We start from the raw sequence: 23,563 nt of genomic DNA, 5'->3' as shown, positions 1-23,563 counted from the left end.
ATAACGATAATCAAAAACAATGCACAGAGAAAATAGAAAATATTATTTTCTGCTTTCTATTTGCAGATTTGATCAAGTTGTATTATGAACATGTTCTGGTTGACCATCTCTACAAACAGTATGAGCATTTAATGAGCTGGTAGGGATTTTCTGTTTGGTCCACAGCAGCTTACAATTGGCTCACAGATGGCTTGCGTCTCAGTTCAGTTTAATCCAATAACATTGCTTTAATCAGTCTTATACTGCACCTACAGGACACTTTTTGAGTGAAAAATAGCTGCTTCTTCCAGCTGACGTTGACATAAGGAACATAACTGCATCACTTCCTTTTACTCAAGATGTGTACATGGCTCTTAAGATCAAACTTGCTGAGACCAAGGTAAAAAGAACTGTTTGTATTGCATTTTAGGTCATTGTACAGTACTTATCGCATTAGGCAGTTACAGCAGGTATTTAAAACAAAACAGTTACCTTTATTCTGAGAGCACACTTTCCAGTTTTCAGTTTCTGAATTTAGCAAGTGAAGAGTGCACTACTACCTCCTTTATAGCACTGGTAATGAATATTACAATATGCATCTGATATAGATGTAAAGAGGGTGCAGTTTGCTAGATATAATTCTTATAAATGTCTAATAAAACCTTAAACTTGAGCTCTCCATTATATCACCACAGGTTCTTCCATTCATTCCTTACATTGGAATACATTTGTTATATAAACATATAATAAATAATCCTATGACTCATAATTTACTTGCTTTTATTTTTAAATAAAATGTATTTTTAATAGGTATTTAAAAAAGGGGGAGGAGGGAATACCTGGAACTTTAAACATTGGATTTTTGAGATTTAAAAAAATATATATATTTAAATTTAAATGGGAAAATACTTCTTTAAAAATGAAGCAGAATTTATACTTCTGGAAATACTAAGTAAATGCATTTCCCACAGACTACTCCATCCCTGAAGCAGTGGCTAAGGATATATTGGGGACAAAGAGTGAAATCCTGGCTCCACTGAAATCAATGAGAATTTTGTCATGAACTTAAGTGGGACCAGAATTTCACCTAGGATATATAAGGGTCAACAAGTCATCAGCTCACACCTTTCTTCCAGATCTGATATTTTCAATTAAATCCATGTCTCCTCCCCCTGTATCATTGTATCATAGCCTTCATTACAATGCAATCTTGCATCTACAGCTGATAAGATGTAATGCCATCCTAATTCAGCTGCTATAGGAGGAATAGAAGATAAAGTTAGAGACCTCCATGAAATGCTTATCCAATTAATTAAATGCAATGTAAACTACATCCACAAAATTGTACTTAAGATTGTACTTCCAATTTTTAGGGGTTTTTGTTTTTTGTAGCTTGGTGGATAGACTTCCAGGTGAGATGGTGAAGTCTCATAATATTATTACATTTAAGCAAAAGTTGGAGGAATGTATGGAATTGAACAGATCATAAGGGATATTTAGCCAACTATAATTTGGAGATTGGTTTAGACGTAGGAGTGGAAGATTATGCTTTCAGTCCAAGATTGCACACAATGAAGGAAGAAGTTTTACTTGTTTGTCTGGTTGGTTGGGTGGGTTAGATTATTATTGACCTTATCTGGTGCATAAAATTATAAAAGATAGACAAACAATATTTCAAGCTCTTTCAGACATGATGGGCTTGCTTTTTGTCCGACTGCACTACGTTAGTTTTTAGAGGGAAAGCTACATGCACCAGAGCATATGCTTTATTTTGCTCTCCTTTTAGGAATTAGCAGAAGAATCATCAAAATGTAAAACTGTGGGAAAAATGTTAGCTTCATGTTGCCCATGATTCTGCCAATGCAGGATTGTTCTCTAAAGTATATTTTTTAGTGCTTTGTAACTCAAACATTCATAGATTTAAAGGCCAAAAGGAATCATTAGATAATCTAGTCTGATCTCCTGTATATCACAGGCCATAGCATTCCACCCAGTTACACGTGTATTGAACCCAATAGCTTGTGTTTGATTAAGAGCATAACATGTTTAACTAAAGCATCTCTTCCAGAAAGACATCCAGTCTTGATGTGAAGACAGCCAGAGATGGAGAATCCACCACTTCCCTTGATAGTTTGTTCCAATGATTAATTACCCTCATTGTTAAAAATGTGTGCCTTATTTCTAATTTGAATTTGTCTGGCTTCAGCTCCCAGTCACTGGTTCTTGTTATGCCTTTCTCACTAAGTTAAAGAGCCCTTTAGTACCTGCTGTTTTCTCCCCATGCATAATCAAGTCACTCTCAATCTTCTTTTTGGTAAACTAAACAGATTAAGCTCCTTAAGTCTCTCACTGACAGATATTTTTTCCAGCCCTTGAATCATTTCTGTGGTTCTGTTCTGCACCTTTTTAACAGCCTTTTAAAATTGTGGACAACAGAATGGATCCAGTATTCGTCTCACCAATGCCATATATAGAGGTAAAATCATCTCCCCTCTCCTAGTCACTACTCCTATGCTTATACATCCAAATATCTCACTAGCCCTTTCTGCCACAGCATCACACTGGGAGCTCATGTTCAGTCATCTGTCTAGTACTACTGCTAAATTCTTTTCAGAGTCACTGCTTTTCTGGATCCAATCCCCCATTCTCTAGGTCTGCTTTTCACTATGTGGAAGATCATTAAAAAAGATCTAGCAATAGTTAGCAAAATAAATTAAGTTTCAGAGATGGTTGAATTTTGTGTGAAAATAGCCTTTTTTCAACAAGAAGTCCTGTTATAAACTTGAGTTTTTCCATTTTCTGGTAAACGTGTTAGCAACTTTTGAAAGCTTATTGAAAGTTTTTATAAAAAAAAAAATAAATCCAATTTTTTGCTTACCAGAAATACCGTTTAGGGGAAATTAAAATATTCAGTAGCTGATTTTGATAAAATTATTGCTGAACAATTTGATCAAAACAAAATGAGTCTCATTTAAACTCTGCAAAATGGAAACAACTTAACATTTCAATATGTTTCATGAATTTTTATTTTTGATCAGCTCTGTTTCCTCTCATTACTCTTAATTATACTCAAAATGATTCCTGTCCCTCTTCAAATATTAATAGACAATTATTATATCCCAATTATACACATTTAATGCTTTTACTCTTTCTTCAGAAGTCAATTCCAGCCCTTAATTAGTTTTTACTGATGTTCTCTAAATTCCCTCCAGTCTTTCTGGTATTGTGTTGCCTAGAATTATTTATATTGTTCTTGGTGTGGTGTCACCAGTGTCACACAAAAAGGGACTCACTGCTCTGGTCCCTGCTGCATCATGTCATCATACATAGCCTGCAGCCTATTTTTTCCATCCTGCTGCAGTGCAAGTTCATAGCAAATTCCCTGAATACATTCACTTCTAGGGTTTTTTTTTTTTTTTTTTTTTAACTCCTTGTCCTGGAATTCCTGCCCACTGAGTATCTGTGGCTGGAATTTTTCTCTATATCAACTTGCATCTTTCCAGTTTGAATCTACGTTTATTTTGCTGCCCATGGACCTGATCCAGAAAGGTACAGAGGGTCTTCCCAACTTCCTCTGATGTCAGTTCAATTCAGTTTAGGAATTGAGAGTGCCATTTTACAGGTAGAGCTCAGCATCTTGCAGGATTAGGCCCCATACCTGTAACCTCTCCAGATGCCTTTGTATTGTTTTTGTTCTCACTTAGGGTCATGTACAAATATAATTAGTTAATGTGCTTTATTCCCCACTCAGTTCATAAAGGATGTTAAATAAGATTATCACTGATCTTAGACATTCCAGACACCCCACCTAGAGCAGTGGTTCTCAACCCGCGACCACTTGTAGCCCAATCAGCACACAGCTGTGGCCCATGTGACATCCTCAGGGCCATACAGGTTATATATATAGTGTGTGGATGCAGCTCACATAACACAGAGAGCTGCATATGCAAACCACAATGGTAAATAGGCTGAGGGCCACTGATCTAGAATAATACTGTCATTTATTATTACCATTTATCATCTGTGGTACTTCAGTGAAATTTCGATCAATGAATGGAGCAATGTGATAATTACCAAGAATTTTTAATAACTCCATCATTCCGTGTCAATTTTTTTCCTAAATACTTAGACCATGATTATCTTTGTCCATTATACAAGCAACTGTCATGGAAGTCAAGGGATATGTATAAAGACAACTTAAGGGTTAACTGAACTATCGTTTTACAAGGAAATACAGAGAATGCATTTTGGGTGGGCATGAAAATCCAGTCATTTACCTGAAAACTTTCAGAAGAGAATGCATTAGTTAGCAAAGTCTGCATGACTGTTTGATGGATAAAAATGTATCTCAATCTGTTAACTAGTTTGGTGCAAACAATAAATCTAAACTGAATGTCTCTGACCATTGTGGCTAAACATCTGGCTCCCTGTCAAGTCATATAGCCACAATCACTGCAGGATCCTATGTTTCCACTCGGAAATTTTCAGAAAGCAGTACATGCTGATCCATTTTCCAAGAAACAGAGTGATACCTCTGCAATGAACTCATCCTGATGTCCAGTGGCTCCAGAGATTCCCAGGTGTCTTATAATAGCATAAGATGTCCTGATAGGTTATCAACTACCTTTTAGACTGGCTGGTCAGTTTTCTAGTATGTATTACTTAAGATGTACTCTTAAGGAACAAACTCCTACAACTTTCCATGAGTCTGATTATGAGGGTGCTGAAACCAAACAAACCTTATGATTCAGCTTAAGATAGTAAAATAGAGGTACCAAAAGAGCACTCTTAAAAAAATAAAATGAGGAAGTATTGTTTTCTTTGAAAGAGAAAACGTATTTTGTCTAATAAGTAATTGGACAGTCTCTGAAGAAAAGTGAAGGTGCAGAGCAGAGTGTTGGATGTTACATGCCCAGGATTTGTAAACAAAGGAAAGGATGTATGCCTGAACCTGTAACACAACTCTCTGAAAATGTACTCCTAAATCTTCCTTAGTCCAACTCATCCCATACTTGTAAATAACCATATTAAATTCAATTAATATATATAAAGTACTATCAGAATTGACATTGTGATCTATTTACCCCTGCAGAAAATTCCTATATATATATAAATGAAATATATATTCATTTCATACAGTGCTTTTGTTCTCCAGACACTGGAAAAGATATGTTCTTTATCTATATAGAAGTTAAGAGCAAACATTTATGTCAAGTAATTTTTAGGAGAGAAAATTCTCTAAGCCTATGTAATTATGGTGTTATGAAAAGAAGAATTTCCTGTTTATTGGTTATTATTATGAATGTATGGGAATCTAGCAGGAGTTCAAAAGCTCCAGCAAGACTTAAATGAAAGGAACTTGCATTCCCTTTCATCTCCTCACATACAGTAAATAAAAAGGAAAACTGTATTTCACCCCACAGCCCTTCGTTTCAAATCTTGTACATGGCATACCATTCGTTTTTAAGCACTAGAATTGTACTAGACACAAATGAAGACATAGTCCTTGCCCCAGAAGCTAACTATCTATCTAAAAGACAGGAATAGATGAGACTAAAACTCACCAGCAGACCTAGATGATGGAAATAACTTACACAAGTATGGTGGTGGTTTAAATTGGGATCATGAATGTGCAGCATTCATGGCAAAATGCCGATATGGCTTAACATTTGTGGGCCGCGTAGAAATGAGTTTTCAGAAAGTGAATAACTACGCAGCTCAGAAAACATTAGCCAACTGTTACCAAATATTTAATTCAGAGTTAAAGTTAAATTTAAAACAAATTCAAACATATTAAGGTACTGAAATGCCGATTTAAAGCATCCAAACAACCCTAATTCTTTCCTCTAGTGATACCATGCAATAACCATGAAATTAGAAGTAGTGTATTATAGTGTTTGCAGTTGCAGATTAGATTACATTGAATTTTAAAGACAGACTTTTCTTCAGGTGTTCCATTGTGTTGTCATTACAAGACAGAGTTAAGGTGGTGGGTGGGTGTTTTTAACTGTGCATGTAGTGTCAGGTTAGGCTGGCCAAAAATTTCCCCTCAGAACTTTTCCCCGATAGAAAATTGGGTTTTTGACAAAATGGAAATTTTCAGAGGAAGTGTCTGCTTTCCTCAAAACTTTTTGATTTATGTCAGCAAACCTGCAAAACAAACAAATGTCAGTTTTTAACAAAACATTGACATTTTCTGTGTCAAAAAAAAAAAAATTCTGACCAGCTCAAGTACCAAACTTGTGATTGTGAGTTTAACAAACAGACAGACAAACCTTTTAGTGCCACATTTACTAGAACACTTATGCTGCTTTATGCCACTCTGGATCAGCACAAAGCAGCCAAAGCACACTTGCAAGTTTTCTCCAGCTCATGACCTCCACCTTTCTCTGAGCACGTTCCACCCCCACCTTCACCTTCCCTCCTGTCCGCCAAATCTCTCTTCATACTACCTCCAAATTTCATTTGCCTGCCCTCTCTGTTAAGTATATGTGGTGCAATAAAGACGAATGTTCTTCTACAGAGAATTCAGGGGAGGTCCCTGAGGACTGGAAAAAAGCAAATATAGTGCCCATCTTCAAAAACGGGAGGAAAGAGGATCCAGGGAACTACAGACCGGTCAGCCTCACCTCAATCCCTGGAAAAATCATGGAGCAGGTCCTTAAGGAATCCATTTTAAGGCACTTGGAGGAGAGGAAGGTGATCAGGAACAGTCAACATGGATTCACTAAGGGAAAGTCATGCCTGACCAACCTGATTGCTTTCTATGATGAGGTGACTGGCTCTGTGGATGTAGGGAAGGCGGTGGATGTGATATACCTTGACTTTAGCAAAGCTTTTGATACTGTCTCACACAGTATTCTTATCAACAAGTTAAAGAAGTATGGGTTGGATGAATGGACTATAAAATGGATAGAGAACTGGCTAGAGCATAGGGCTCAACGAGTAGTGATCAAAGGCTCCATGTCTAGCTGGCAACTGGTCACAAGCGGAGTTCCCCAGGGGTCGGTCCTGGGGCCGGTTTTGTTCAACATCTTTATTAATGATCTGGAGGATGGGGTAGATTGTACCCTCAGCAAGTTTGCGGACGACACTAAGCTGGGGGGAGTGGTAGATACCCTGGAGGGTAGGGATAGGATACAGAGTGACCTAAACAAACTGGAGGATTGGGCCAAAAGAAATCTAATGAGGTTCAACAAGGACAAGTGCAGAGTCCTCCACTTAGGAAGGAAGAATCCCATGCACAGCTATAGACTGGGGACCGACGAGCTAGGCAGCAGTTCTGCAGAAAAGGACCTGGGGGTAACGGTGGATAAAAAGCTGGATATGAGTCAGCAGTGTGCCCTGGTTGTCAAGAAGGCTAATGGCATATTGGGCTGCATTAGGAGGGGCATTGCCAGCAAGTCATGGGAAGTGATTATTCCCCTCTATTCGGCATTAGTGAGGCCGCATTTAGAATATTGTGTCCAGTTTTGGGCCCCCCACTACAAAAAGGATGTGGACAAGTTAGAGAGAGTGCAGCGGAGGGCAACCAAAATGATTAGGGGGCTGGAGCACAGGACTTATGAGGAGAGGCTGAGGGAACTGGGCTTGTTTAGTCTGCAAAAGAGAAGAGTGAGGGGGGATTTGATAGCGGCCTTTAACTACCTGAAAGGGGGTTCCAGGGAGGATGGGGCTAGGCTGTTCTTGGTGGTGGCAGATGACAGAACAAGGAGCAACGGTCTCAAGTTGCAGGGCGGGAGGTCTAGGTTGGACATTAGGAAAAAGTTTTTTACTAGGAGGGTGGTGAAGCACTGGAATGGGTTACCTAGGGAGGTGGTGGAATCTCCATCCTTAGAGGTTTTTAAGCTGAGGCTTGACAAAGCCCTGGTTGGGATGATATAGCTGAGGTTAGTCCTGCTTTGAGCAGGGGGTTGGACTAGATGACCTCCTGAGGTCCCTTCCAACTCTAATATTCTATGATTCTATTATTCTAATTCCACAAAGTACTGCTGTATTTCAAACATGCTGCCATCTCTATTGCTTTCAATGAGTCAGGCTAAAGGCTAACAAGCAAAAGTGGACATCACCTCCTATTGTTCCCAGTAGGATTAAAGCCAATCTGCCCTCGGGATAGATGGTGGCTCCTGGTAACAAAGATGAACATGATTATGTTAAGGACCTGATTTTCCATCCCCTGACACCTTGTGTGGTCTTTTACCCTGATGCAAAGTGAGTGTAAAATGCTACCAGATCAGAATATTAGCAGCTCACAGTCACTTTGCAGTTGTGTAAATGGTTACCAGGGTGCAAAGCAGTGAAGAATTAGGCCCAGAGCATGAATCCTGTGTCTTGCCTACTAATATGAAAATATTTACCAAGCTTCAAATACCTTCAGCTCTGTACAAATTTGATACTAATAGTGAATACCTAAAATCACTCTGCTCCCTAATTTCCCTTTGGGTTTTGTATGGGTCTTTGACTGCAATGGAAAAAAAACTGGGTACCATAAACAAACAAACGCTGCAACGTAGATCATCCACCATTCCAGCGACAAGGCAGACTGGTGTCAGCTGCCTTCTCCTCTTGCACTCATTGTCTGCTGCTCCCCTTCTGCATCTATCTGTCTCAGTCATTGCACAGTGCAGGAGCTGCCATGCAGCAAGAGCCACCTGACCATGTGGCAGAATTAAACATGCATACATATATTTATGCTCCAGAGATAGTGTGGGGGATGAAGAAAATGAGAGGAGAAGAGAAGGGTTAGACACAATAGGGAGAGAAAGGTGTCCCTGTGTGAAGAAAGAGACAGAACTGCAGAGAGTGCAGAGGCCAAGAGAGAATGTGTTGAGAAGGAATTGAGGAGAGACAATAGAATACAGCAGATGAAAAAGAGGGGAAAGAATAAAAGTAAAATGGAAATGGATAAATCTGAAATGGGGTAACAGAGTCAGAGGAAAGAAGAAGCTGCTTTTTAAAGAAAAGGAAAGGGAGGAACATAGAGTGATAAAACACTGGCCAACACGAGAAAACGTTAGACAGTATGGAAGTTGAGGGTAGGATGACCAGATAGCAACAATGAAAAATCGGGACCTATATACAAAAAAGCCCCAAATATCAGGACTCTCCCTATAATATCAGGGCATCTGGTCACCATAATTGAGGGAGAGGACTTGTATTTCCTGGTTGTATTGCTCAAGAATGATCCCACCTTCCAGACTGTGCCGTAAGCCTCTGTGGCTACTTTTTTGCTTGTTGCTTGTAAGTGTGCACTTGGAACAACTAGTGCACACACCACCATTTTATGCATGCAAATTCCTGACTTTGATATGGGTGTTCTAGGTGTGTTCTTTTAAAAAACATAGGGGTGAATGAATACTTCAGAGCACATCCTACACGATGGTGAGGACAGAAACCAAAGTGGACTCCCGTGGCCAGCATCTGTTATTACTATCCAAAGATATTGACCTACAAAATACATTATACCTGCAGGAATTAATTCAGGGAAGTCTTGTGGCCTGTGTGTTGTGCAAGAGGTCAGACTAGATGATCGCAATTGTCCCTTTTGGCCTTTTAATCCATGAACTGTGATACTTTACACATCTATATCAGCTTTTACCAGAGGATCTTAAGACACTTTCAACACATAAAAAAATTAAGCCTCACAACCCTGCTGTGATGTAGTGTTACCTCAGTTTTACAGATGAGGATAGCTTGGAAGACAGGGATTAGATGATGTACCCAAGCTGTCTCAGGAACTCTGTAATAAAGCATGGAATGGAATCCAGCCTTCTTCTCTTTTCCAGACCTTTTCTTTGACCATCAGATAACGGTTGCTTTCTAAAACTTGGATTTTTTCTTTTTTTTACCAATGGTCTCATTAAGGTTTTTAATTGTTTTATGTTATACTAATCATCTCTCTTAAAACTTTCTCTTAAAAAAGCAGTCTATTTCCTTGTACTATATAGTAGCATCACATGGAGCTCTAGACACAAAGAGAGGATAAAAGCATTACTACTGTCTGGTTTTCTTTATGTATATTTGCATACCCCTTAAGATAACAATAATAGGGAAGGCATTTTTCCTCACAGTTAGTGACTAGACTTGATTAAGCCTCTGGATCATCTTCTTAGGCTCTCAACTCTTCCTGCTGATCAATAATTGCCAGGAAAAGTGCTCTCCATTGGCCATTTTGATTACATATGCCTCTAAGAGTTAATCTGTGGATACATAATAAGAAGGCAATGTACATTACACAGTATATTTATTTTAAAAATATGAAAAAAGTGGCTAAGTTTTAGGGGATCATTTGTTTAAAAACACATTGCAACAACATTTTGTGTCACTGGGACCTTTATATAAGAGGAGCTCAAAAATCCTACCCAAATACTTCTTTCCCTTAACTATTACAAAAAATATTTCCTAAATAGAAATTGGGCATCACTTGCATGGCACCTCATCTGACAAATGCAGATAAGGAAGTAGACTTAATTTCATCTCTCATTTACAGATTGTGCTGCTGAACCTGTTGATATGTTTAGTAGTTTTCTACACTGTGTACTATGTGGTCCTAAGCATTTGTTTCACAGCATTCAGGTAAGAATGTCTAGCATTCATAATTCATATGATTGAACATAAATGGGGCATTTATGATTTACAACCTGATGGAGCAGGGGAGGGGGAGGAGTCTATAATATGATCTCAATTATGCTGTAGGCATAGTTTTCAATCTCAGAGTGCCTGAACTTCCATTTAGATGAACAAATTAGCACTTGGACACCCAAATACATTTTTAGCTTCCAGTTTGGCTCACACTTCATTATTCTTGATCAAACCAGTTGACATACATATCCTAACTGAATACCTGAACACCAGGGAAAGGATGACAGGTTTTTCAAAAAAGATTTTCGTGGCTGTCAGAAAGACAAGCTGTAATGCTTCAGAAAGACATTAAGAGCACTTGGAATGTCAAACTGATATTAAATGAGAGTGAAGACCATAGAGACAGTGTGTGAAAGCAAGCCCATCACACACAGAGGCACCAAACCACGGACACTTGTAAACTCCTCCACCCCAGATTACTCAATTTGGAATCTTGTTTAAAAGAACTCATAGTATAAGCTACATTATGTAATGTACCTAACACATTAATTTGTGATAGTGTATGCGAAGCTTCGCAAATGATTGGATATGTCAACAGTGTGCCCTTGTTTCCAAGAAGGCTAACAGCATATTGGGCTGCATTAGTAGGAGCATTGCCAGTAGACTGAGGGAAGTGATTATTCCCCTCTATTCAGCATTGGTGAGGCCACATTTGGAGTATTGTGTCCAGTTTTGGGTCGCCCACTACAGGAAGGTGTTGGACAAATTGGAGAGAGTGCAGGGGAGGGCAACAAAAATGATTAGTGGTCTGGGTCACATGATTTATGAGGAGCGGCTGAAGGAACTGGGTTTATTTAATCTGCAAAAGAGAAGAATGAGGAGGGATTTGATAGCAGCCTTCAACTACCTGAAGGGAAGTTCCAAAGAGGATGGAGCTAGGCTGTTCTCAAAGGTGGCAGATGACAGAAGTAGGAGCAATCATCTCAAGTTGCAGTGGGGGAGGTCTAGGTTGGATATTAGGAGAAGCTTTTTTCAGTATGAGGATGGTGAAGCACTGGAATGGGTTACCTAGGGAGGTGGTGGAATCTCCATCCTTAGAGATTTTTAAGGTGCAGCTTGACAAAGCCCTGGCTGGGATGATTCAGTTGGGGTTAGTCCTGCATTGAGCAGGGGATTGGACTAGATGACCTCCTGAAGTTAATTCCAACCCTAATCTCCTATGATTCTATGAGTCTACGATTAACTTGTTTTTAAATCTCCACAGGTTGGAAATGTTGAATGGTTTGGCGCCTTTTGATTTTAAGACAAAGCCCTCATGGATTAATCCAAATTACATAGGTACCTTGATTTTGTTTCTTATTTTTGCAAAGCTAAGAAAATAGACAGTCTGTAGACATAAACCCAACTCCCCCATGCATATGTACAAAGTATTTTGAAGACATTATAAGAATGTCTCTCCACCTAGCTTCAATATTTTTAATAGAATTTTAATTGTATTGCATTTTACTGCATTTTATTGCATTGTTTGCTTATCTCCCCTAAATTCTTCAACAGGGTATCACTTTATAAATTAATATATTTCTTGTCATCTCAGTAATCTGTAGCCTTTCCCATGCTCTCACCTTCCAAATTTGCATCTCTCAATTGAAACCGATTGTTCCACCATGAAGAAGACATTTCATTTTCATTATAAAACAATTAGCTATTCTGTGTAAGGTTACTGTATCTAATCTCTCTGCTACAGTAAATATTCCTATAATCCATATTCAAACTATCTTTGAAAAGGGCCTTATAAATAATAGGCCAAATTCTTAAATCACACAAACCTCTTACTGACATCAATGGCAATTTTGCCAGTGCAAGGAATGAATACAAAGTAAGATAAGACTTCAAGATTTGGTCCAATGACAGTGAAGTGTACTACTGGAGAATAAAGTATAGCTTGAGTTAATACAAATCACTATACATATTTGTCCACAATCTTAAAAAATGTGACCCTTTCCAAAGCTTTTACTGTCTCTCTGTAGGGGGGAAAAAGAATCATTTGCATAAATTAAGCTTCAGCAGATTTGGAATCTATGTTGCAAAAGAAAGCCACGTCAGCTGGAATTAGAGCTGTTCAAATGTAAATTGTTTAGATCATAATCTTAAACACTTACATTAATAGAAAGTGCAGGGATGCTTGTTCAGTGCCATTATTGATTTGATTTTAGATGTAAAAAAGAACGTCAATTAGGCTAGCAGAAAAATGGGTTACTAGAAAAAATCCAGATCATATGCAGTTTGAATTAGTTTACATTTGCACAATGCTAATGTAAATACTGAATCTCCACCTGATTGGTATGATTTGTATTTGAATTATAAGATTATAACATAGTTTGTTACATCATACAGGATATTGAACAAGATATATTGAAGACATATTATCTGTGTGAGGAACCAGTCTGTGCAATATAGTCTACCAGCCCAGACCCATTTTGGGCACTAAGGAGTAACCCATGAGCTAGAAAAATGTCATTGCTACCACATGTGTGGTGGTCATCACAAGGGTGGATGTAGAAGCCAGAACTGGTACAGTTTTTCTATATCATGTAACGTCTAAATATTATAAGGCATTCAGTCTGAAAAAAATCCATAAAATCACAAAAAGGGCCACAACTCGAAGAACTGGTTTAATTTTGACCAAAATTAGCAATAAGGTTCTAAATATAATTGATAATACAAACGATGTACTCAAAATAGTGATGTTTTGGAAAGCTTGGGAAATATTTAACCCCAGGGAATATATTTTATGCATTTTCCCATAATTTTTTTGCCTTTGGTTTAAGCAAAAGTCTGTAGTCACATAGCAGTGTGAGCTTTTTGAAACATGTACTACACCAAAATATTTGTCATTATTTGTAGAATGGAATGATTTGAAAAAAGTTTTTCTGTCTGCTATTTTTATGAAGTTATGCAGATAATAAGGCCCCTAACCCCTAATTATAAAACATATATTTTTGATGCTGCTATCTGCTCAGCTGGAGACATAAGCCAAAAGCACACCTGGTACAACTGTAATTATCACTGAATACAGTGACAGTACATGTAAACGACTTATATAACAATACTGACTCTTAGTAGAAGGACTGTAGAATGTCTTGTGTGACTATACTGTGCAAATAGCAAACTATAACCAGGTACTCTTATGTAACCCTTACGTGTAACTATGAGCTACTGAATGTCTAATGCAACACGGCTTCGAGCTATATTTACTCACAGTAATTTTCAGATTGTTGAACCATTTCTACTCCCCCACAGAATCTGTGTCTGATGTGTTCAATTTAACTCTGTTGCCACACTTGTCACTGTCACAATTGCATGCACTGGACCACACCAAATCTTCCCTGTGGCATTTGCATCTCCCTGTTGCACAGGTAATCTCACACCCATGGGAAGCCACAGGGAAGGATGGCTTCTAGAGCATGTGGCAGCATCAATGTGTTAGGAACAAGATGTCCAATGCTATCTATCACCTATCCATTGCTTACAGGGACACCTGAAGATACTGAACTGTTGCATGACTACATATATGACTGATAATTTGCACATTTCAGGTGGTGCCTGAAGGAGTCCATTGCTGATAGCAGCTTCTCACTTGTTTTGTTCTTCTCAGCTTGCTTCTTACCACAGTATAATCTAGATACTAGTGAGACGCAGGCAGCCTCTCTCTGAGATGCACTGCCCCTGAGATGTTCAGACCCTCTCTGAGTGCTGGGTACTCAGCTGCTGTCTTCAGCCATCTCTTTTTTCCCCAAGGACTCTGAAAGTTGAAGTAGAGTCACATTCACTGACTGCATGAATGTTTGGCAGCATAAGACTGCCAAAGTCTCTTCCCAGCTCCAGAGGCATTCTATGCATGAAAATAAATCTCTTCTTTTGGCCAACGCTAGTTTTGAAATCGAACACATCTATCCCAAGAATAAAGCAATATCTTGGGCATGCAGATGCAACATCAGAATCCAGGCTACACATTAGCACCCTGTTTAATTTGAGTCTTTGCTTTGCATGAGCAACATGCAACAACATGCATGAATATGCTTCCTTGTGATCTGCCTTGAGTTCTGGTATTGCAGAGTGGTTGCCAGGCGCTACTTTCACTGCTAATGTGATATCGTGAAACCCATCAACAAGGTATACCTCACAACCAGGTGGAAATCTCTGGTCATGCTTCACAATTCAGTCATTGGGAGGAAAAGTTTGCAATGTTTGATTGTTCTGTGAATTTGATATCATCTTCAAGTGTTGCTCTGGGAATGGGGTTAACAAAGTGGGATTCTGAACTTCTTGCATTTGGACATTCCCTCTACAGGCTCTCTCACCAGATTTGATTGATTCTTAATTTGCATAATTGTCACCAACACCAGCAGTATATTGACATTTCATCCAAGGGTAATGTTCAGCGGCTGCCCAGACAGCTCCCCAAAAGTTTTGCACACCATTTGCAGAAGCATCATGACATCAATAATAGCACATTTTGACTCATCAGATGCTGGTAGCTCAACCATTTACAGATTTTTCTCCAGCCAAGACAGTGTGGCTCTTTTGGGTATTTCGTAGAGATCCATCCAAACTGAAGATGGAAATGGGATAGGTGCCAGCTCATGCTTAATCAAACTCTGGATATTAACATATCTGGACTGGCCAATAACTGTCAGCTCGCTGAATATCTGACAACCTATAGTTATTGCTTGTGCTGTCTGCTTCTTATTTTGTTCGATTGTTCTGTTGAGATTATCAAATGATTTGAGATTATGCCTTTTTATGGAATCAAAGAAGTCTACCTCACCCCTTTGCAGCCCACTGGTTACAAACTGCTTCACTTCTTGTGTGCCATTCTCTCTTATCACACACAAACATTCTGCAGTTTCAGATTGGGGCACAGCAGACATTGCAATGCTCACAAGTGGCTATCTGTTGCCTGAGCTTGTTCCAGGTTCAATGCTAAAAGAATTTGTCATTCTTTCAGTCCCATCTTTTATGGTATCTTAGACAGCAGTGTCATCTGTAGACATGCATTTTGTGGTAGCTTCTTTTTGGAGATCTGTTGCTGCAGGCTGCATTCCACACATCTGTGGTTTCATATAGTTGCCATAAAATGTGCAGTCAGGTAATATTTGGTCAGAGTCTTATCTTTTGTGCAAAGATGCTGATGCTTCGCACAGTCCTTGTTGAGAGATTGCTTGATGGCCATGTTGTGCCATACAGCACTGAAGGGTCTGGCGATCTGGTATACTGCTCCCTGTCTCTCAAGTAGGGCTTGAGATATATCTGGCTTCTCCTCCTCCGGAAAGCTGACTTCTGCTACACTTACACAACCCCATCTAGCATAATCTACATGACCACACTGGAACATGTACAAACAAGCTCATACTGTCTTTCACTACAGACAAAAGGCAAAGAAGTATGGGAAAATGCATACAATAAAGCACCTGGAGCAAAATATTTCCCCAAATTTCCAAAACAGCACTGTCTTGAGTACATAGTTGCATTTATTATATTTAGAACCTTTCCACCAATTTTGGTAAAGAATTTGACCACGTTTCTCTGAGCTGTGGCTCTTTCTGATTTTCTGATTTTTTTCAGATTGCAATAATGTTTAAACATTACATGATATAGAAAAACTGTGCCACTGATCACCACATATATGCCTAACATGTGGTAGCAATGAAATTTGTTCAGCGGGCGGGTTACCTTAGCTCACTAATAAGATCCCTTTTTAAATCTGGCCGGGAGACTAATGGGTAAGTGCAGTAGCCTCTTTTTAGTTTGGAAAGTATTTATCTGGTAGCGAAACAGTGCGACATAAACAAACTAAAACAACAGCTGCTGAAGGTCTGTTCACACAGAGATAGATAAGATTCAAGTGTAGAACTGAGATCAGAAATGAATGTGATCTTGCTCTTCTTATGACAGGATTCACTTGTGCACATTACAAAACTGAGTTGTGACTCAAGAAAAGAGAAGCCCAAAACTGAAAATGGAGGTTGCACATCAGGATTGAGGTGTTGGTGTTGGCAGTTTTATTGGGAAGCTTCTACAGCACCATCCTGCATTATGCCTGGCTCAAATTTGTTCCCCATTATCATGACTAGGAAAATTACTAAAACTAAAAAGTAAAAAAACTAAAATGACTAGTAAAATTTAGAGGGACACAATCCACTTGAAGTCTGGTCAATTAAAGGGAAAAAAAAAGAGCTAAAAGCAGCTTCAGTTTCTCCATTTGTCTGAGTGTTTCTGCCATTTTGAGGGGAGGGGTATGGTTTTACAATTACCTTTTCCTGATTGTTAAAAATTCTCTCTCTCCCATATTACTGTGTGAAAGACCTGCAAAAACAACAGTGGAAACCAAATAACTGACTACGTAAGGGAAAAAATGAAACTGCCAATACACAAATTAAACTGAGGAAACACACAATTTTTTTTCTCTACTCTCTTTTTGTCACAATAACCTTAGCTGCTCCTTCCAGTAATGGCAGGCTAAACATTTGCAGGCAGAAGGATGATTTTTAGTTGACTATGTCGCTTTAAAGAGAAAGAAAAGAGATTATACTTTGAAAGCTCTGTACCAACTACAAAGGAGCTATACCGACCCATTGTGTGGGCGGGCCCTGATCTTGCAAACACTTATGCACGTGAGTAGTCCCATTGACTTCAGTGGACTGGTCACATGCTTAATGTTAAGCTCATGCATAAGGATGTGCAGGATCAGGGCCTTAATTTACTTTAAGATTAAATACTGGCTGTTTAAAAACACATTTCATTTTCCTAATTGATTTTGCTGTGGAATGATTACATTAATAAAATCCATATTAGTGACTTCTTAAAAGACAGCTTTTAAAAAAATATTTTATGGACAGTTAGGATGCTGAGGGATATGTCTGTCCATTCAGCTCCTACTTAGTGACGTCTCCATGTTGAACTGGCACATCAGTGTGCCCATCTGCAGGAGACACTATTGCATACAAAGTTGTTTAAAAAATACCAAATCCAACATTACTAGCTTACAATACAGATGAAAGTCCTATGCCATTTTAGCATGAAAACAAAGGCACATTCAAGTTGTAAGACCAAATAATAATTTGAAACCAGTGGACTGTACTTTATTTTTTGTCCTAGGGTATCGAAGAAATGGTCAGAATGTTCCCCCCACCTCAGTCCCCCAAAAAAACTTTGTAACAGAGACTTTAGATTAGTAGTGAAATATAGAACCATTCCCTTCCAAGTCACTGCTTCACATTTAGAATGGGAACCTATGCTCCCCTTCACTGCCCTGCATGGAACGCGAAATTTCACACATAGGACAACTGGACAGTATTCCTGTCCTTCGTCATTATGGCTGCTACATGCCTCTCCACAATGTTTCCACTCAGAAGTCACTGGGTGATTGTGCCCTTGGTTTTTAAGAACTATTGGCTTCAATGGGGAGCTCTCATTAGAAATGGATGGCACAATATGGCCCATTATGTTCCACACAAGACAGTGGGGATATAGCTTAACTACTAAAGGGAAGAACTTGTTGTTCAGCTGCTCTATACAGATTAACATCTTCTCAAGGCAGCATAACAATTATATATTTTGCTTCAAAATTCCCACTACCCAACTATCAGTAAATCTGTCTTCATAGCTTTAATGTACCACAGGGGAAGATGTGTACATGGCAGGAAAGGGACTATAAAAGTATAGTACTTTTGTCAGTTATGCTATTAGTGCTGAGGAGAGGTAGACTTCTGGTGGCTGGCATATGGCATGAGTTCCACAGGAATGGCTAATCCTGTGGATTCTCTGCCCTATTTACAGTCCACTTCTTTTTTCTGTTCTACATTAACTACGTGCCCTGCCAGAGAAGATGATGCAATGGAGTGGGGGGCAGAGAAAAGGCTCTGGAGACTATCTCCCTCACTACATAATTTTGTATATTGGGAGAATTTGAGCCCGTGTCAATACGGAACAAAGGACATTACCATTTGTTAATTATTTAGTGCCCTTTGTGAAGTGAGTAGTGTACCTGTGCTGTACCTGCTCCAAGATATATAGAAGACATCAGTCACCAGCACTGTCAATGCTTTCACCAACATCAAATTCACACTGTAAAGCAATGTACAAAGCAGGGTTCATCCCAAGCACATTTATATGGCCAAGTTGTAAACCAACGAAAACCAAAGTTTATAATGGAAACATTAGCAGACTACTTGATCTTGCTGAGGAGAGTCTAGTCTCAGGGTTTGTCTACACTTAAAACCAAACCGCTGCACAGGAGATGTACTACCGTCAGCATAGGTATCCACCTCCATGAGAGGCAGTAGCTAGGCTGACAGAGGAATTCTTCCATCAACATAATGCTGTCTATGTGGGGACTTTGGTCATCTTAACAGTGCCACTCAAGGGTGTGGATTTTTCACACCCTTGACTGATGTCGTTACGCCGACTTAATTTTCCAGCGTACAACAGGCCTCAGTTTAACCACAGAAATCTGAACTATCTAATGCTATTAGTTACAGGGATGGGAACCACCCTTCCAAAACTCTGCTTGGTATAAGTACCCTGTCTTCCTTTACAGTTCTTCTGCTTTCATTGGAGATAACCTACTTTATGTGTGGGCTGCTGTTTGTCCTGGTTGTGGAAGAATGGGTTTGGGATTATGCTATAACAGTTACTGTTATTCATATTGCCATAACTTCAGCTGGTAAGTGAGCATGTTATTACATATATGCACAATACTGTACATTGAATAGAGCTAGTCAAATACTATTGATCTAATTTTTTATTGGACTGATTTTGCCTTTTTTCTTCAAATCTCCCCCTAAAATTTTCGTCTTTCTTGTATTCGAGCACCACATGTAAATGAGTTTCTGCCATTTAAAATCTAATTACATTTTTGTTGCAACAACTTCCACGTCTTACAGTGTATTTAGAGGTTTTATTTGCCATGGGGCAGCCAAGGAAAGGAGCCTGCCTACCTGCAGTTTCAGCCTAGAGGGTATGTATTGCCATAAAAACAAAAAAGTAATTACCCTCAGTGCCCTGCCCCTTTAAGGCTCAAACATAAATTCTTCAGCCGTAGTTCAATGTAAAACTGATGCTTGCCTCAGCCAAATCCAATCCAGAAGTTGTGGCTCACTTCAGCTAAATCCCACAAAGGAAAATAAAGCCTATGATCAGCTCCAGCATCCTCACTTGTCACTCTCTCTTTCCTCTCAGAAAAGAGTTGCCTGCTGCAAACAAGGCTCCATCAGTAGAACACCTGCTGATCTACCCAGACTAGTTAGCAGGGTGCAGGGAAGATTGGTTGGGAGAGATGTTTTAACCCCATCCCTTCCAGAGCCAATGTGGGGGTCTCTTCATCCCATCACGATGCTTTTACAGGGGATTTGCCTATCCACCCTACTATTCTTATTATATTTATCCTAGAAATTAGAAACAGGAAGGAAGTATTGGATCATCTACCCCCTTTGATGGTTCCCACAATATTTGTGTGCTTTGTCCAGTTTGGTTTCAAATATCCCAGGGGATGGGATTTCACCATTTTCCATGAGAAATTATTCCAGAGATCAATAGACTCCACTATTAGTATCAATTTCCTAATATACAGATTAAAGACCTTGATCCTGCAATGAGCTCCACTTGCAATACTTTCTTGCAGGATCAGAATATAATATTTCCTTTACTGGTTTTCATCCCATCGCTCCAGTTTATATCCCTGTTAATCCTGCTAAATAATTTTTCTCCTTCCTTAGAAACAATTATTTTAAACAAAACTTACAAAAACTCTGCACCGTACAGAAGTTACCAAGGTTTCCATGATTATCTTATGTATCTTATTCAGATCCTCTTAAATAAAACAAAGTAATTAGTTTATTATTATTATTTATTTGAACTGCAGAAACGTAGGTGTCTAAGGAACTGTTATGGCAAAATATAGGTGCTGAGTGATTTTAAGATGCATCCAGGGTTTTTGGGGCTGCTGAGTGGGGGTTTTGTAATTACCAGTGGGGCCTGATTCTGGGATTTAAGCACCTAAAGTGGTAGTTATGCACCTAAATCCTTTTGTGAATCAAGCTCTAGCTGTTGCAACATCTACATCCCATTTACGAATCTAGTTGATGTTGCTTTGGGGCTCTGGGAGATCAGTAGTCACTGATGCTAGCTACTATACAAACATAACAAAAAAAAAAAGTTTCTGCCCCAGAGAGTTTAAATTTTAAGCCCTCAATCCTGTAAATAATTACACCTGAATTGAATTAACTTTCAATGGGACAGTTCACAGTAGTAGCGTTAATCAAATGAGCAAGTGTTTGCAGGATCGGAGCTTACAATTTCAGTATTCCTTACAATCTTAGTATTAGTATCTAAGTTTATATTTTTATTTTAGAAAACTCAGTTTATCTTCACATGAGAAATAATCCCAAAGTAATTTATGATGTAACTTTTTTCATTTTACAGTTATGTCTGAATTCCCTTTGATGTTGCACTGGTGGGTGGCTTTAGGTACAGCTCAATTATTTACATTTGAACTAATCACCAGTGGTGTAGATTCATAGTATTTGTAATTCTGAGTGGAGCTGGGTGAAATTTTTTTATCAAACCTGGTTTTGGGAAAAAAATGTAGATTTAATGACAGAAACATTTGGTCAAAAATCTCCTAAAAAAGTCACATAAATGTCAACATTTAACATTTTATTTTTTTCTAATGACTTTCCATTTAGAAAGTTCTTTTAATTTCTTTTAAATGAAAAATGTTTAAAACACTCAAAAGCTAAATTAAACTTTTTTTAACTTTTCGAGTCACTGAAAATTTTGAAACACTCATTATTCATCCAGCTCCAGTTATGAGATTTCCCTGTCTACCCAATGCATGGTATGTGATGGGGCATGCCCCCATCCCAATCAGGAGAAAGCTATGAGCTCTTCTGGGCACAGCTGCAAGGCCTGCTCCTGCTGGAGAAAGCAAACTTAAAAAGGAGAAGCTCCTCAAAGGAGGGTGTAGTAACTAGGAGGAAAAAGCAACTGTGCCTCCAAAATAGCTGACTCTTGCTACAGAGCGGGTGAGAGGGAAACAGCTGACAAACCTCCCCCACCTACAAAGACTTTCCAGACCCAGGACAAGCTGATTAGTGTGGGCCTGGCATTGAAGATAAACTCTGATCTGGAATCCAGCTGTGCTAGGCTGCCATAGCATTTGTAGGAAACCCTGAGACTGACTGTACCCTTAAGCAGGAGACCCCCCCCAGTGGAGAACTTAGAAAGGCTGGAGTAAATTTCTCAAGGGGGGAAAGGACTTGGAAGGGAGAAGAGACCCTGAAACTGTCTGAGTGTGACCCCCAAGAAAGGCCCAGCCTAAGACGTTCAAACAAGAAAAATGGGAATGTGTGTGTACTCTCTACCCAACGTAATTTTTATAAAGGACTCAATCAAGTAGTTCAGACCTAACATTTAACAACCCTTAAAATTTATATTCTAGGGCCAAATCCTGCTCACCTTATGTACATTCACAACAGTCACATTGGTACAGTCCAATAGTTCTGTAAAAGTGTATGAAGTCTACAGGACTGCAATTGTAAGGTGAGCCTGATTCGGGTCTTGATTTATTCTGTTTCCATTGCAGTGAATGCCGACTTCAGTGTAGGAGGAGGAGTCCCTACATGGGAATCCATTACTCTGAGATTAAAGAAAAAATGGTGGAAGCCAGTTCTTCAGGAGCAGTTAACAAGTATCCAGAGCGGTACTGAAATCCTTAGTGACAAGGATACACAGACAAATCCTGGCCTTGCAGCTGGTTCTAGCATAGACAGACGCCACTGATCACACAGTGTCAGTTGGGGGATCAGGCCAAAGAGATAAGAATAAAATGCTTCATTCTTAGAAACTAAAATGAAAAATCAATGTTTTCAAAATGGAAAAAAAAAAAAAGTTACTGGCATGAGGAGTTTCACTTACACGCTTCTTTGGTATTACAAAGAAGAGAGTAACAAACACTACTGTCTCTTTAAATATTGTTGCTTATAAAAATAGGATCTGTTTAAGTATTCTTGTACTATTTGTAGACCAGTATTGTCATTAATACATAATATGCTTACATTTCTTTTCAGGATCTGGCTTAATTTCGATGATTTGTGGCGGGCAGATTTTGGCATACTGCTTGTTCAAAGACAACTTCATTTACCCAGTCCTGGATGATTTTTGAAAAGCAAAAAATAGGCCTTTGTTTCTGAGTCTATATCATTTCTATGATCCAATTTACATTACTAACAAAATAAGAAACGCTGTCAAGATGATAGCCTCCTGTACCATCTGTTTCTTCCATCGGTTTACAAAGCTCCATGCAATTACTTCTAGCTGTGGGGGGTATTTTCCCTTCAGAAAACACCTAAATATGCTCCCCTTTTCCTAAAAACAAACCAACCAAAAAGTGAGAAAGAGATCAATGCCAGTAGCACAGCAGCCATGCACAGACCTGCAGCAAAGCAGTGTGCATGCAATGGAGAGAGGAAAAAAATTGGTAAGCAAAGAGACATCAGTGTCACACTTCCAGAGGATTTTAGTAAAGTATGAAATGCAATTTATTTTATGAAGTGTCCATATATCTTGGGCTGGAGTCTGTCTGTCTACTAAGGCTTCTCCAGTGATGCAAAGAAATTTCAAGACTATCTTAACAGGCTTCCTGAGGCTCCTTCATACAGGGGAATCCCTGAATAGCATAGGGCTAGTTAAGCCAGCTTTATATGTTCACATCGTGCAGCCCTCAACATAGGAGGTATATAAGACTAAAAGGGACATGACCAGAGAAAGAACCTCCAGCTGATCCCTGGTTTCCAAAGCAGGGCATGGGAGAGGGAGGCATAGGCAATGGAGTGTATGATAGAGCAGCTCTAAGGATGCTCTAACTTGCACTGGTGATCCACTAAATGTTTGGTGGTGCTGGAATGGGGAAAGCAAGGGTAGCTTACAGCACCCATCCTTTTCT

General features: G+C 39.0%; 1 protein-coding gene across 1 annotated transcript; it reads left to right on the top strand.

Annotated features, from left to right (window-relative positions):
• Positions 1-346: 346 nt before the first annotated feature.
• Positions 347-22,783, top strand: TMEM244 (transmembrane protein 244). The gene is made up of 6 exons (XM_067546510.1): positions 347-379; positions 10,469-10,554; positions 11,825-11,898; positions 19,160-19,285; positions 21,043-21,087; positions 22,689-22,783. Exons 1-6 carry the CDS (start codon positions 347-349, stop codon positions 22,781-22,783), a joined length of 459 nt encoding a protein of 152 aa, XP_067402611.1.
• Positions 22,784-23,563: the final 780 nt, after the last annotated feature.

The sequence above is a fragment of the Emydura macquarii genome, unplaced genomic scaffold (assembly GCF_026122565.2).
Source record: "Emydura macquarii macquarii isolate MOO-44397 ecotype Brisbane River unplaced genomic scaffold, CSIRO-AGI_Emac_v2 contig_1146, whole genome shotgun sequence".
Lineage (NCBI taxonomy): Eukaryota > Metazoa > Chordata > Testudines > Chelidae > Emydura > Emydura macquarii.
The sequence above is the reverse complement of the archived record's forward strand: the minus strand, read 5'-3'. Positions and strand labels throughout refer to the sequence as shown.

Excerpts from the sequence above, each read along its gene's own strand:
- TMEM244 (XM_067546510.1), top strand. The coding sequence starts at position 347 with ATGGCTCTTAAGATCAAACTTGCTGAGACCAAG. Across the intron at positions 10,555-11,824 it reads ATTTGTTTCACAGCATTCAG|GTTGGAAATGTTGAATGGTT; the intron begins GTAAGAATGTCT and ends AAATCTCCACAG. Across the intron at positions 21,088-22,688 it reads GCACTGGTGGGTGGCTTTAG|GATCTGGCTTAATTTCGATG; the intron begins GTACAGCTCAAT and ends ATTTCTTTTCAG.